Source organism: Phytophthora infestans, genomic scaffold (genome assembly GCF_000142945.1).
Source record: "Phytophthora infestans T30-4 supercont1.2 genomic scaffold, whole genome shotgun sequence".
Classification (NCBI taxonomy): domain Eukaryota; phylum Oomycota; class Peronosporomycetes; order Peronosporales; family Peronosporaceae; genus Phytophthora; species Phytophthora infestans.
In genome coordinates, this window is record NW_003303757.1 from 253,574 (window position 1) to 268,004 (window position 14,431).

Consider the following 14,431-nt stretch of genomic DNA (forward strand, 5'->3'; position numbering starts at 1 on the left):
GAGGCGAAGTTGAAGAGACGATGTTGTCTCGCGAGGGCTTGCGGCGTGAACTTGAGCGTGAGTGGACACTGATCGAGAGCGCGGAGAAGAAGGTCAGCTGCAGTGACTAATGCAGAAAGGCTTTAGCGGCTGAGGCTGGTGCGTGTTGCGCTTTTAGCTCGTAGAGGAAAAGAAGAAGGTGGTAGCCGAGTGGGTGAGCGTGGAGGATGCACAGCGAGAGTTTGACGCCAGACGCAATGAGTATGTACATATCTATGGCACAAGGTAGCCACTATTTAGCGACGTAAAAGCTCAAGTGCTGCTTCGTATCTCCTGTAGGTTTGAGACGAATGTGAGCAAGCATTTTTGCTTTTTGCCCGAGGAAACAGTGATTGTCTTCAATGTGGGTGGCCAGGTGCGTTATCTTTTCGTTAGTTGCATGTGCGCTGTTCCCGTCTAGCTGACTTGGGCTCATTTCTGGTGCAGTTGTTCAAGTCGACTGTGAAGATTTGGACTCGAGATCGCTTCTCGATCCTTGCTCAGCTTTGCACGAAATCTCCGAAACTTCGCCCTGACAAAGACGGATCGTTCTTCTTCGACCGCGATTTTTGGGTCTTTCGGCTAATTCTCGCATTTTTGCGAGATAACAAGCTGCCAGATGCCGTCGAGGAATTGCGTGAGCTGTACTGTGAGGCGAGTTTTTACCGGTTGGGGCTTCTTTGACACGCCATCGAAGCTCGAATGATCGGTGAGGATGCCATGGTTGCCAACGTATTGCAAACACACCCTGCTGTCTCGATAAACATACCTACTGCGGCTGTCATAGAGGAGAAGGATGGTAAATCTGCTTCATCGGTAGGTGAAAGCTCGGACTTTTCAATTCTGAGCAAATACGGCCAGCTACCTGACCCGTTCGGGTTTACGTCGAAGAAGTAAGGTGAATAGAATGCCATCAATTGGTGGTGCCCCTAAGGATAAGGGATCAACGCACCTTATTTCTGACACCCATGTCGGTCGGTACCTCATCTTTGAAAGTCCTGTGAGCTTTGGCCCAAAGTTTGGGGCTGATTCCATCAGGACAGTGATGGCTCTGTGTTTGTGTGATCAAGTACTTCATGCCATGATGAAGTTCATGGGGTACTTTCTCCCATACCTAAGTTCTGTGTTGATTTATTTACCACAACTGATGCACTACTTGCAGTACAGTAGTACAATACTAGATGTAAAAAAGTTGAGTCAGCATAGCCTGCCAGGCTGCCTGGGCTCCAGGCACGCTCCAGGCTGGAGCGTGCTCCTCGACATCAGCGTTTGATTACCACGTGTACAGTAGTATCGGGTGTCCATTGAAGATGAGACTCTATTTTCTCGGTGTGTTTGCGTTCTTTGGACTTGCTCCAACTGCATCACAATGAAGTCTGCATACGACGATATATGAGTCCAGGCCAACATCTTCGGTGAGCTTTTTGTGTAGACCCCAGGCTGCAACGCGTTTTCAGCCAAGCTCTGTTATCCAGGTACTGTACTCGCGTCATCCTGGTGAGACCCTATGAGCGGTATGTCAAGCTCTTTTGAAGTATAGGTAAAGTCGAAGGTGAGTACAACACAATTCACTGAATAGTGTAACCGCGACCAGATGATGACAGGTGCACAATTCATGACAACTCCATTGCAAAGCTTCAACTTGGACAAGTAGCTTCAACATCCCTCTGAGTGTTTGGCCCTGACTCAGGACTCTGGACCGAGAAAGAAACACAATTCAATGTCATCCTTTTGGTACTATTCGAAGATGTAGCACGTGCAACTTGCGCATTGAATTCCAGGGATCAGTCTGCGCATTTACATGGATTTACTCTTGGCTCAAACAGAGGCAAGTGCATTTACAAGAGCATTCTCACTCTGAAATTTACTTCCTCAAGACCTCTGCTTGTCAATCATCGTCCATCATGCGTTTTCAAGCTCTCGGTGTGCTACTTCTGAGCCTTGTGCTTCTGCTGAGTGTCACCCGCGCTACGGAACAAGTCGCGCTTGTCCAGGAAGCTAAGATAGCTGCAGCGGACCCAGACGTGGGAAAGTCCGTCGTGGAGATCGTCAAAGCCCGTGGCTACGCGATTGAGACGCACCAAGTCACCACCTCTGATCGCTACGTGCTCACGATGTATCGCCTCCCGAAGACCTACGCCGAAAGTCAGTCGGGTGCCGCTGCCGCTACCAGCAAACCCGCTGTCCTCGTGCAGCACGGACTGCTTGACAGCAGCTTCACGTTCGTCTCCAACTTTCGCAATCAGAGTTTGGCGTACGTGCTGGCGGATGCTGGCTTTGACGTTTGGCTCGGTAACAACCGCGGTACAACGTGGTCCCGCACGCACCTCGACTACTCCACCGACAATGACAAGTTCTGGGACTTCACATGGGAGGACATGGGTCTGTACGACCTGCCGGCATTCTTGAATCGCATCCTCGACACTACCGGTCGATCGACAGTGAGCTACGTCGGTCACTCGGAAGGAACGACACAAGCTTTCGTGGGGTTCTCCAAGAACCAGGAAGTCGCGAAAAAGGTCGACTACTTCGGAGCACTGGCCCCAGTTGCCTGGACTGGCCACGCAACTGCTGCACTCTTCGTTGCCCTGGCCAAACTTAAGGTCGACGTGTCCTTCCTCAATCTGGGTTTTGCCAGCTTCCTGCCACACAGTGACCTGCTCACCGTGCTCTTGTCGGACGTTGTGTGCAGCAACGTAGCCGAGTTTTGTGACTCCGCCATCGGTCTCATCGCTGGGCCGTCCAATAATCTTAATGCTACGCGCATTCCCGTCTATCTATCCCAGACTCCTGCCGGCACGTCGGTGAGGAACATGGCTCATTATGCGCAAGGTATCCGCGACAACACCTTCGCGTCGTACGACCACGGTTGTAGCTGTCTGCGTGCTCTTGGCATCAACCTCTGCTCGACACTTATCTGCAAGAACAAGGCTGTGTACGGCAGCTTCGAACCGCCTGCCTACCCAGTCGGAAAAATGGTTTACCCTCGCACAGGCTTCTACATCGGCGCGACAGACACCTTCGCGACAGCCTCTGACATCGCTCAGATCCGCTCCGGGCTCCCGAGCGGCACCATCGTGCATGAGAAGACTATCGACGCATTCTCGCACTTGGACTTCACGTGGGCCCAGAATGCGAACGAGCGGGTGTACCAGGACCTGCTGGTGCAGCTTAAGAAATACGCCGGCCAGGCGTACTAATGGTAACATGTCGTTGAAGTGGGAGCGTGTAACCGAAATGTTGCGTAAATGAAAAATGAATGTTGAGTTTGAAAATGTGGTTATATTATTGAAACCTGATAATTTGACTTGCAAATTATTCCAAACTAGGGTGCTGGTATGCTCAAAGCAGCGATCGAGAGTCGCCGCGCTCAAGTGGCTGAGGCGCTGGTGCTGTCGCTGACGGCTGCATGGGTCACACACCTAGTTCATAAGGAAGAATTACAGGAGAGCGCGGCGGCGGTGTCGCTCCAGGCGGAGCATTGGCTGCTTCAATCCGCAACGATGTCGCACGTGCTGTTCGTGCTGCATGTCCTTGGCTTCTCCGCTATCCTATGGTCTATCTATCGACCTCAGGCTCCGTCCAGATCTCTAAGAGCGCCTTACAGGCAAGATCGCGACGCCGGACTTGTTGTGGGCTGCATGCTTCCCCCTCTGGTGCTGCTGAGTCGCCTTCTGGCAGGAATCTACCTGGAAGATACTTTTTCGTGTTTTACTTTCTTTTACGCGTGGACCAGCATTTCCATCGGTATTAGTCTGCTCTTCAAGGTTATCGTTTTTGGGACAGTGACTTCGTTCAGTGTAAATATTCTCGTGGACGTGGTGCTGCTACCGGTGGTGCTCGGCTTACTCAGTCCAGTTGAGGCAGAGTGGAGGGTTTTGTTGGCGACGGGTGGCCGAGCCTTGGTGGCAGCTGTGCTGACTGCAGGTTTCAAGCTTCTGCCTCGCTCGTTTACCGTCGGAGAGGCACTTCTCGTGGCACAGGGCATTGGACTTTGTGCTTTCGATCTGCTTCTGGTCACCATAAACAGAGTACGTTCCAGTATCTGGATCCACTGAACATTTAGGTTGCACGAGTTTGTAACAGGTTTTTCGTGTTGTTATGTAGCTAAATGAATATGACGTGGTCAGTTTACCACCGAGCGTCCTGCACTCGTGGCTCATTTTCGACGCAGACCGACCGGACTTTGTCTTAGCGTTGGAAGCTGGAATGCTCGGATCACTGTTGGTGTGTGTTGCTTTAATTCCGCTCTTGCAGTCTCATGGAGCGCCGTCGCCTACCGCAATCATGCAACCGCTATCTGTTTACGGAAGTGCCAAGTTTGTGCTTACAGCTGCAGTTGTGGTGGGTGGTGTGGTGTATCCGTGGAGCTGCTTCTTGTTGCAGACGTGGAATCCATTTGCATGGCTGTTTGACTTCCTCACTGAGTCAAGCAGCTCGTTGTCACTTCCGCTACCGACTCGATTTGCGCTGATGGGATACTGGACAGCTTGTCTGGTCATTTTGGTCCCGTTGTTTGGGTTTATCTCGAACAAATTCGCGCTTCGCAACATTGTGGCAAGAAAATTATTCCACCTTTTGGTGGTACTGATGTTGGGACCAGCATCACTATTTGATGCCCCCATGCTATCGCTGAGCTACGGCGTTGCTCTTAGCGTCTTTTGCCTCGTGGAGTGCGTTCGTGCGTTATCATTACCACCTTTCGGTCGCACAATCGCTAAGTTTATGAGGTCGTTTATCGATCATCGCGAAGCTGGACGTGTCATCTTGACCCATTCGTATCTGCTACTCGGATGTGCATTGCCATTGTGGCTTGTACCTTCTTCAAGCGCGTCTTCTCCACTTGTAATGAATGCTGGAGTTCTGGCGCTGGGTATCGGAGATGCAATGGGAGCTGTAGTGGGTTCACGCATCGGTAAACACAAAATCTTCGGCAGCAAGACCGTGGAAGGATCGGTCGCAGTATTTATTACGATGGTACTTGCGTCGATATCGCTTCAGAACTATCACACGCGTTATTTCGTCAACGGAGACTACACGCAGGTACGAACATCAACTTTGTCACGAGGCCTTTCTTAGCACTTATGATTGCATTGTTTCTTCGATCGATATAGGTGATTCTGCTTACTGCTGCAGTTTTCTTGACGACCGTGTTAGAAGCGGCAACTGCACAGATTGACAACTTAGTGCTGCCTCTCTTCCTCTACACAACGTGCAATCTGGTTGATTGCTATCGAGTGTGAGACGAACACTAAGCAGTTTTAAGGAACTACGTAGTAAATCATTTGTAGGATTCTTGCTAGAATTTGAATGCTTTTGATTTTGATGTACATGTAGTAGCATGGGGCACATGTCTGGAATCATAGCGAAGGCTTTTTTGGTAAACAAACTACTCGTAGCTTAGCACCCGGGTCGATGGTTTTCCAAGGACGACTCTCAATTCGATTTCACGAGACCGAAAGGTGCTCAACACTTGGTACACAGTTGACCGTGATATTGCTCGACGCATAAGCAAATGCGAGCGACGTTTTGCACGCTGTTGTCTTCGACGGAACTTCCGCTGGCGTGTTGGCTAACAAGCAGAGCCTCGTGCTTTTGTCCACGGTATGTAGGTCGCTGGTCTCATTCCAACATTACTACAGTCGCACACGATGAAACGTTGAGGGTGAAGGTGGTGTATTCCACAGCCCCTTGTCCCCAATCATGTGTCGACTGTGATGGCTCCCGTACGAGCTACTTGTACTAGAGCCATTGAACTAAATCAACACACCGTGTTATCCATTGCCTCCTTTCTATCTGTATACAGTTTTATCACACGTGAGTGTCAGCCTACTTGAAGGTCAATGACTTCAACGCAACGTCCAAGCCATCCATGGAGTGAATCATTGTGTCCATAGAACCAGCGTATGAAATCCGCAGCCCGTGAGGCTCGCCCATGTCGGATCCGGGTCCCACTGCGACTCCATTCTTGCGGATCAAATAGTCACAGAAGTCGTCGACATTGTGAATCTCCTCACCTTCGGCAGTGTAGGCTTTCTTGCCCTCAAAAAGCAAGCCAAGGTCTACGAAAACGTAGAATGACGACGTCGGATATGCAAAGCGCACGTTGGTCATCGCTTGGAGGCGCTTAGCGATGTACTGACGCTTCAAGTCCAGCCCGTGCAAGTTTTCAGCAACACGAACTTCGCCCTTTTCAATCGCATCCAGCTCCATCTTCATGGCCTCGATGGCCATCACTTGACCCACACTGTTTGCACAGGATGTCAGCTGTCCTTGCATCAAGTAGCAAGGCTCAATAAAGTGCGAAGGACCAGCCATGTAGCCAATTCGCAGGCCAGTCATAGCGTACGCCTTGGAGAACCCATTGATCAACACCGTGCGCTCATACATTCCGGGGATCGTAGCAAAGCTCTTGCAAACTCGCTTAGAAGCGCCTTCGTCCTGGTACACAAGTTGCTCGTAGATTTCATCCGAGATGACAATAACATGACGGAACTGAGGCTTACGCAGAACTGCAGCAATCTGCTCGAGTTGCTCGGGACTGTGAAGAGTACCTGCAGGGTTACTCGGGTTACATAGGATGAGAATTCTGATCTCAGGGTTCGCAGTCAATGTCTCCTCGAGCTTCACCGGGTTAATCAGGTAGTTTTCTTCCAGAGTGTTGCGTAGTTGAACCATCTGCGTTTTGACCTGAGCGAGGATACCTTCGTAGCTCCCCCAGTACGGCGACGGCAGTAAGACCTTGTCACCAGGACGTAGAATGGCAAGAATGACATTGTATAGAGCCTGCTGAGCACCACCGCACACCTGGACCTCCTTGGGGTCATATGTCACACCCTTTGCAACTTTAAGGTACTTCGCAATGATCTCACGCAAGTCAGCCATGCCGCGCATATCGCAGTACTTGGTCTTGCCCTCTTGAATCGCTCGGATTCCAGCGTCCAAGACACGCTTGGGCGGCTGGAAGTCAGGCTCGCCCACACACAGCGAGTAGACAGACTTTCCCTCAGCTTCCATCTGCTTCGTCACGCCGAATACTGCAAGAGTCTTAGCAATTTTTGTGGTATCAAACACTGGGCTCAGGGGATACTTCTGTGCCATGGTTAACTCCTGTGTCGAAGCGTTAGGAGCACCGTTTGTCGCTTCCAATACACCGCTGGCGTAGCATCCAAGCACGCGGACGTACGAGCACATGGATCTCAAACTTGCGATGGCTTCGACAACCTTTGCGTCACTCTGACGAGCCTTCAGATCCACGTAGAAGATGAACTCAGCCTTGCCAGCACTCGGATGCGCGCTACTCCATGGACGACTCTCGACTTTGGTCAGGTCGATTTCGCGCGACGCAAACATGTCCAACGCACGGTACAACTGGCCATGAGCATTGCCCGATGCAAATGCGAATGCAAGCGACGTCTTGCACGCTGCAGCCTTAAGTGAAGGCTCCACAGACGTCTTGGCTACCGTCCAGAACCTGGTCGGGCCCGCAGATTCGCCCACAACCGCCAGGTCGTACTTGAGCAGGAGATCATACGTCTCATAGCAACTACCGCGTGTTGCTGTCTCCACAGGAACAACAACGAGCTCTGCGTCGTCTTTCTTCACGGCAGCAATGGCAGCCTCGATGGTCGCAAACCCGAGGGTCTTGAACTCGTTTACGGTACTTAGCATCTCGGTCACGGCATCATTTGCGCCAGAGAAATCGGCATTTTCAACGTATGCCACTCGGGTCAACGTTCCTACTGCCATACTCCGGAGTATTTAAATGCTGAGCTTGATGGTGCTAAAGCGAATTCTGGAATGAAAGACTGTGCAGTGCATCATGGCGAGCATCGAACCAGTTGAAGATAGGTACAGCGACGTCATTGGCCTCTGATTGGCTGACGAACATTCCCGTCAAAACCAAGCCGACAGATTGGATGACCAGGATTACCCAGATAAAAAGATTAGATGACAACAAGAGCTGCAAGCCACCACCGCCACACGAACGCTTCCATTATCATTCGTGTGGCGGTGGTGGCTTGCAGCTCTTCAAGATAACATGTTACCAGGATTATTGCAGGAAGACCGTTATTAATTACCGGTACTGAACTAACTGAAAAGTACGGTATCCCTTTCAAACCTCTACCGGTATTGCACTTTTTGGAGCCTACTTTTGTGAAGCTTACTAGGAAGTATTGTCCACTTCATTGATTTTGCGCGCTCTATTCGCTGTCTAAGTCGTTGTTGCTATTTACATAAATCGCTTTCCATAAAACGACCAACTCGTTGTTTCTTTATTCAGACGAAAAGTTTCATCATCGAGAGCAACTAGAGAATAGAGGCTGCTCTACGCGAGCTTCGCCACGAGTGCGACGCAGAGGTGACTATTAAGATCGGAGAGCCTCTAGCAGACTGTAGAGCGGTTCACGGATCGCGACGTGCTATGACTTTTTCGGTTGAAGAAGGGTACGCAGTACTTAAGGAGAAGCTGCGACTCTTGGTGAAGGACGACTCGGCTGTGACTTGGCCAGCGGATGCTGGCGTCTACATTAAAGCCACTGTGAACGCCCGACAAAGTGACTACAAGCGTCTACCCGAGGACGCAGAAGCGTTCTCACAGCTATTGCGGAAGGTGTGGGGTAGAAGAAAGAGCCCAAGCCAGCGGCTAGCTCTGTTCATGTACGTCAACCGGGTCAAAAAATCAAACCCAATCCATCGGGCAACAGCTGTCCGTATGGCCCAGGCCTCTCGCAATATAGCGGAGACCTTGAGAAGTGAAAACCGAGAGGCCCCAGGGCCAGCATCGCTCGAGTACTGGGCAACTGTACAAGCGCGGCAACATGACGATGCTCCAGTTGTTCAACCGAACAACGAGACCTTCCGTCAGCTAAACTACATTGACGCTCGCGCTCGACAACACCAGCACGAAGTTGCGGCGGCGACAAGCGCAGCAAATGCGGAGACTCGTCGTATCCATATCATGATTAACGGCGTGCTAGTACCTATCGACCTAAACATCCAAGAGGTTCGGGCAGTTTTGGGTTTACCAGGATATGATCTCCGGCCGCCGTTTCGCGAACGAGCAGTACGTACCGTTGCCGTACCCGAAGATGCAGTCGATTTAGATCATGCTGACGTAGAAGATGACAGAGCGGACGACTTCGACGAAGACATAAAAGAAGACGGAGTAGACGATGATGGAAGGCAAGCTGTAGTATAACTTATCTAGTACTATCTGCTCTATCGTCAAATACATACCTAACTAAATCTATTGAATATCCGCATTTTCGATACAAATTTTTACCTATAGAATCGTTAGAACGAGTGCAATCTCGTAATGCAACCTCTAATACGGCCTCGGGGTTAGTTTGGAATGCCATGTTGGCGTGGTTGATGATCCATTGCTTGAGTAGAGAGAATGACACCTCTATAGGATTTAATTGTGGGCAATACGGAGGTAGAAAGAAGAGTAGAGCACCCGTTGAGTGTACTAATTCCTCCAGTTCACGATAGATGTGTATCTTTGCGTTATCAAGAACTACAATACTTCTAGGAAGAGGCCACCGATTTAACAATGGTGCAATCTTTTCACTAAAAGCCTTGTGGAACTCTCTGCGCGAGAACGTCCCCCTCGTCATTTCCCAAGCAAAAAAACCTGTTGTATCCATTGCAGCCAGCACGGAGACACGCTCACCCCGTCTAAACGGCAGGTCCACCACGGCAGGAATACCCCTCGGCGACCACGCGTACCGACGCATACAGTCACGACCGGCTTTCGCTGTCTCGTCCAAGAAGACGAGCTGCTCTGGTCCATTGTAAAATGGAAGTAGCTTATTGTAGTACACCGCAATTTCCGCCGGAGCTGCCTCCCTTGCCCGTTTGCTGAGCACCTTGCGCGTGAGGTGCAGGTCGAAGCGGAGAGCTCTACAAATAGTAGCTTCGGATGTATTTCTCAGTGTAGGGAAGCGAGCTCTCAGTGCTGACCGCAGCTCGTCGATGTAGAAACACGGGTGAGACTGAGCATATTCACGAACAAATTGGCACACGTTTTGCGGCCATCTTGACGTGCGTTGCTTCCGACCCTTTCCTTCGACAGTACCTCGATTGAGAAACCACCCATACCACCTCTCTATGGACCTTTTCGATACACCGAGAATGCTTGCAACATGCGCGATATCAACGTCGTAAACATGTATCAATGATACCGCCCGCCAACGAAGATCACTTGACTTGGTCATGCTTGTCAGAGCCTTGAGCAGTTGATATCAGAGACTTTAATGCGTTTAGACAGCGAATGGCGGTTCGAATGTCCGCCATTCGTTATTATCTGAGCCCAACTCGTCCTCAAAGTCGTCAACCCCCTTAAATATGTTACTCGTCAAGTGACTAAATCGCTGTTCCAACTTTGATAAGTCGTTGAGATAAGCAAGGTCTCCGCCAAAATGCATGAAACGTACAATAAGATAAACTCGTTTATTTTAACCCAGCCAAGCGGAGTTCTGTCAAAAAAGCCTTTTTAAAAAAATGAATCAGTTCTGTCGCTGGGTAGGGTAGATAACAAAAGCACGTGGTTAACCCCAATACCTTGACAATAAAGGACAAAAAGAGGACCAAAAGCTAGCGCCTTGGCTTGGTAGAAATACCATCATTTACACGGTTCTCCATAAAGCCCTTTACGGATTCTATCCCGGGTATGCTCATCATGATGTCTACCGTTTTGCGAGATTGGACGCTCATGTGTACCATTAATAACAAATCATTTGTTTGTTTTGTCCTTTATCCTAGACCAGAAATCACAGTTTAGCCTGAGTTCAAAAGACAAACGAAGCCTCCATAGTTCGGTAGCCCTATCTGAAGAAATATGTGTTTTTTTATATCTGACATTTCGCACTTAAGCCGGAGCGCATCACCCTCCTTACAAACCCTGAGTCTTTTATTTTGCTTTTTTCGCTGATTCATGGACACCTCTCCTCGTCCCTCGAGCTGTTGGTCATCGCTTAAGATCTCATTAATGTATTTGTTTGTTTGTATTTAAATGAATGTGGAAACCATACTTTACCAAAGTCTAGGGATTACTACCGATAAGATGGTTTGTAAATCTCTTACAGTTGTCGTCGGGTTCATTCTTCAATTGGATCACTTGCGCACCACTACTCAGGTATATAAAAGTAAAATGCAAAGAGTCACGAGCAAGTCCTGACCTGAGGACCTGGTATCTGGATGTACAGGTGGGTTTGACTTAATATCTGCACGTACCAGCACTTACAGTAGGTCATGACCTAAATACGATGTGTTCAGTGGAAGATTTGTCACAAAAATTGTGGTTAGCTTTGCCGATAGAGCAAGCAGTAGTAAACACGGCATGACAAGCTGCCATGTGGACGCAGCGCGGAATACGAGCTTGAGGCTGACTTATGAGGTCTATCAGAGCTACAATCAAGGCGTGCATGTGGTGGCATGCAACGGTGCGGCAGCGTCCTTCTCCAACGCCACGACAGAAGATCCTCCTCGGCCACCGCCACGCCCAGATTCACGACTTCGACGCAAGCTCTAGCCACTGCAGATCCAACCCAAGCAGCGTCGGTACGAACACCGCCCGCGTCTGAGATGGCCACTGCCATGGCTAAGGCGCCGACGAGCACTGCGTGTACTGATACCACAGCGCCACCGGTGTCATCACCGGCGTCAGGGGTACCCCAGACACGGACGTCTAGACGACTTCGAGCGCTAAGTGGATTCTATCACTGCTGTGGTGCTCGGTCGCGCAAGGAGCACTGTTGCTGCAAGTTCATCACGCACTTGTACCCCAGCCCAGACGGCGGATTCGTTTTTAGTGCAAGCCCATACGTCCGCCGTGATACACAGCGTCGTTTTGCTAACTCCGATGTATCAGCTTCTATCATGGCTGCATTATGATCTAAATTTTCCGAAGCAAGCTGCTAATTTAAACTCAAGATCAGTTATGGTCCACGTCAAGGTAAGCATTGTACTTTGTTTAAACCAAATAGAAACTTATTCTTATTGTCGCGATCATTATTGCGTAGCCATTTCGAAAATGCGTCGATACTTCTCCGACCACGTTCACAATCAGCATTTTCGATGGAGGATTGGACAGACCGCCCGCTTCGCACACAACGTTGGACGTACTGGATGATCAACAAGCGTCTCAAAAAGAACTGTGATTGTTTGCAGAAGATCGCCACTTTGTTCCATACGTGCGCTCTAGCGTTTCAATAGAAAACTGGTTTACCAATTATTCGTGCCATTCACCCCATGACTTGCGTACATTGAACAGGGTGACAGACCGACGGTGACACTTGCTGCTGAGTAAGTTCTACTTTGATGCTGAATGTACCCTCACGTACCAAGGTACATGCATCACTGTTCAGTGCTGCACTGTTATTAGGAAGCGGCATTAACCGGAAGGCTACCTCGCCATGAAGAAATGAGGTGAGCTGTCCTTGCATCTGCTGCATTTGCTTCATCGCATCGAGATGCCTTGCTTCTACTTTATCCATGACTGCTGCGTGTTGGGCTCTAATTTGCTCAGAGAGGTGAGGCAAAGCTATTATAATTAAGGTTGCGACTCGATGAGGTCCTGAGCTGACTGGATGGCAGCCAAAAGTTGAGTTCGATACTACTGAAAACGTTCACCAAATAACTGATGTTGCTGTATTCTAGTAGGGAGGTTCTGAAACAGTACCGCTGCGTCTTGAATCAGTACTACGCGTAAATACTTCAGTAATTTAATGAATCTTTGAGCAGCCAAGCTCTGCTCCCATTCTCCAGAAAGTATTCTAGATTTAAATGTTATGACGGGTATCGTAGAGAGCGTAGGAGTACTTGAGAAAAAGACGAGAAAAGAAGAAGATATATTAGAGTAGCGAGCAGCGGTGGTGTCATGCCGCTGCAAGAATGGCTGGTGGTACCATAATTAGACTGCCTCCTGGTATACCTTTAGTGAGCTACAGAGGTATTTGTATAGGGAGGTTTGCTGTGCTCTGTTATGTGAAGTGCTATACACTAACGGCCTCCCTGCATATTTACATAACTCACAGAGTATACGGGATAAGAGGTTGAGCATAAAATCAATCAAAACGAAGTTCGCCAGGGAAGCGCTAGTTGCTGCCCTGCCTTGACCTTACGGCGGACGCTCGTCTTGGAAGGCACGGGCTCTAGTGCAGGCCATCGTGGACGGTCAAGCGACTTCGGCGGACGCGGACAGCAGGCCATTCCCTATGGTGAAGAGAAATCGGTCCACGGCTGCCAAAGTTCGAGCGCGGAAGCGGGCAAAGGCGCGCTGGCGTGCAGTTCAGCAGACTCGGCGGCGGGATCATCGACGGGAGAAAGTGCCAGGGACCCCAGCAGCGACAAGGCGCGCGGCGGGGGCGGCGTGGCTGCGGGAGGACGCGTGGCTGACGATGGTGCAGCACGCGCCGACGCTGCACGTGTATCCAGTGTCACTAAAGAGGGGTACTATAGTGATATGGCTGTAGCCATAAACAATGTTTCTCATGTGAGTGAATTTAGTGACAGTGCTGTACCCACTTTCAATCCGGCAACAGCACTTGATGTGCTAGCGGCAACTGTGGTGTAGGGATTTCCAGATTCGACCATACGCCGACCTACTTTAGGTCAAGAATCGGCTCGGTCTGATAACCCAGAGCTTAGGAGCCAAGGATCACGGTAAGTACTCGGCGATCTGTCCGGATATGCTATCCGGATAGCCGCTGAGCTCAACGGCCGCCGGAACTCAGCTGAAGAGTCGGTAGAGATCCGAAACGACTACATTTCACTAGATATTTGTATGAGAAGCATAGGATTAAATAGGAGGAGCCGAAAAGGCTCCCAGAAGATAACAGAGCAGAATTTTCCTAGTCCAAGACACGTGTACACTTTTCCGGTAAGTCCCTGCATAGGGCTGGATTATGCCTGCCGTCAATACTCGAGAGGCATAGCTTGTAGGGTATTGACTGGTAGCGCCAAGAGATAAGGTCGGTCCGGGTAGGACAAAGTCTCGCTACGCGCGAAAGAAAGTCCCGCATACTCAGCGGGCCGGTACGTCGGATAGCCCGGGTGCCGTAACACTTCTAGCTGAGCTGCCTCTGCGCTCGGTGACCTGTAAAAGCGCTCGCGCGCCGTCGTCCATCCTTTGGTGGAGGGCACAGGGTTGTGAACGAGCTCAGCCGAACCAAACTCGGCGGAGCCTCGGAAGTGATCTGACTTGGTTAGTCGGAACCGAGTGGAAGCGAGCCACTCGTCTGTCCCGGAAGGGCCGGGACCGCGAGGGGACCACCCTCTGCGCAGGCCATACAAACCGCCGACCTAACTCGGCGATTCGTTGTGGTTTGTGTAAGAATCCACATCTGACGATATTTGTGTGTTCTACTACACCACATACTGCTGTCCTCCGTGGCTCGGTAAGCTCAGG

At 50.2% G+C, this 14,431-nt stretch overlaps 5 protein-coding genes across 5 annotated transcripts; 4 read left to right on the top strand and 1 right to left on the bottom strand.

Annotated features, from left to right (window-relative positions):
- Nucleotides 1-206: 206 nt before the first annotated feature.
- Nucleotides 207-915, top strand: PITG_01185 (uncharacterized protein; the record flags this gene model as incomplete). Its single annotated transcript, XM_002907817.1, has 4 exons — nt 207-244; nt 319-394; nt 466-667; nt 716-915. The coding sequence occupies 4 exons, from the start codon at nt 207-209 to the stop codon at nt 913-915; spliced, it is 516 nt and encodes a 171-aa protein (XP_002907863.1).
- A 610-nt stretch (nt 916-1,525) lies between these two features.
- Nucleotides 1,526-3,300, top strand: PITG_01186 (lipase, putative; the record flags this gene model as incomplete). The annotated part of the gene is made up of 2 exons (XM_002907818.1): nt 1,526-1,532; nt 1,864-3,300. The coding sequence occupies 2 exons, from the start codon at nt 1,526-1,528 to the stop codon at nt 3,216-3,218; spliced, it is 1,362 nt and encodes a 453-aa protein (XP_002907864.1).
- A 927-nt stretch (nt 3,301-4,227) lies between these two features.
- On the top strand, nt 4,228-5,261 carry PITG_01187 (dolichol kinase, putative; the record flags this gene model as incomplete). Its single annotated transcript, XM_002907819.1, has 2 exons — nt 4,228-5,061; nt 5,133-5,261. 2 exons carry the CDS (start codon nt 4,228-4,230, stop codon nt 5,259-5,261), a joined length of 963 nt encoding a protein of 320 aa, XP_002907865.1.
- Nucleotides 5,262-5,769: 508 nt separating this feature from the next.
- Nucleotides 5,770-7,803, bottom strand: PITG_01188 (aspartate aminotransferase, putative; the record flags this gene model as incomplete). Its single annotated transcript, XM_002907820.1, has 1 exon — nt 5,770-7,803. One exon carries the CDS (start codon nt 7,765-7,767, stop codon nt 5,848-5,850), a length of 1,920 nt encoding a protein of 639 aa, XP_002907866.1.
- A 3,283-nt stretch (nt 7,804-11,086) lies between these two features.
- PITG_01189 (uncharacterized protein) lies at nt 11,087-13,634 on the top strand (the record flags this gene model as incomplete). Its single annotated transcript, XM_002907821.1, has 7 exons — nt 11,087-11,089; nt 11,429-11,465; nt 11,564-11,854; nt 12,116-12,215; nt 12,685-12,729; nt 13,180-13,473; nt 13,598-13,634. The coding sequence occupies 7 exons, from the start codon at nt 11,087-11,089 to the stop codon at nt 13,632-13,634; spliced, it is 807 nt and encodes a 268-aa protein (XP_002907867.1).
- Nucleotides 13,635-14,431: the final 797 nt, after the last annotated feature.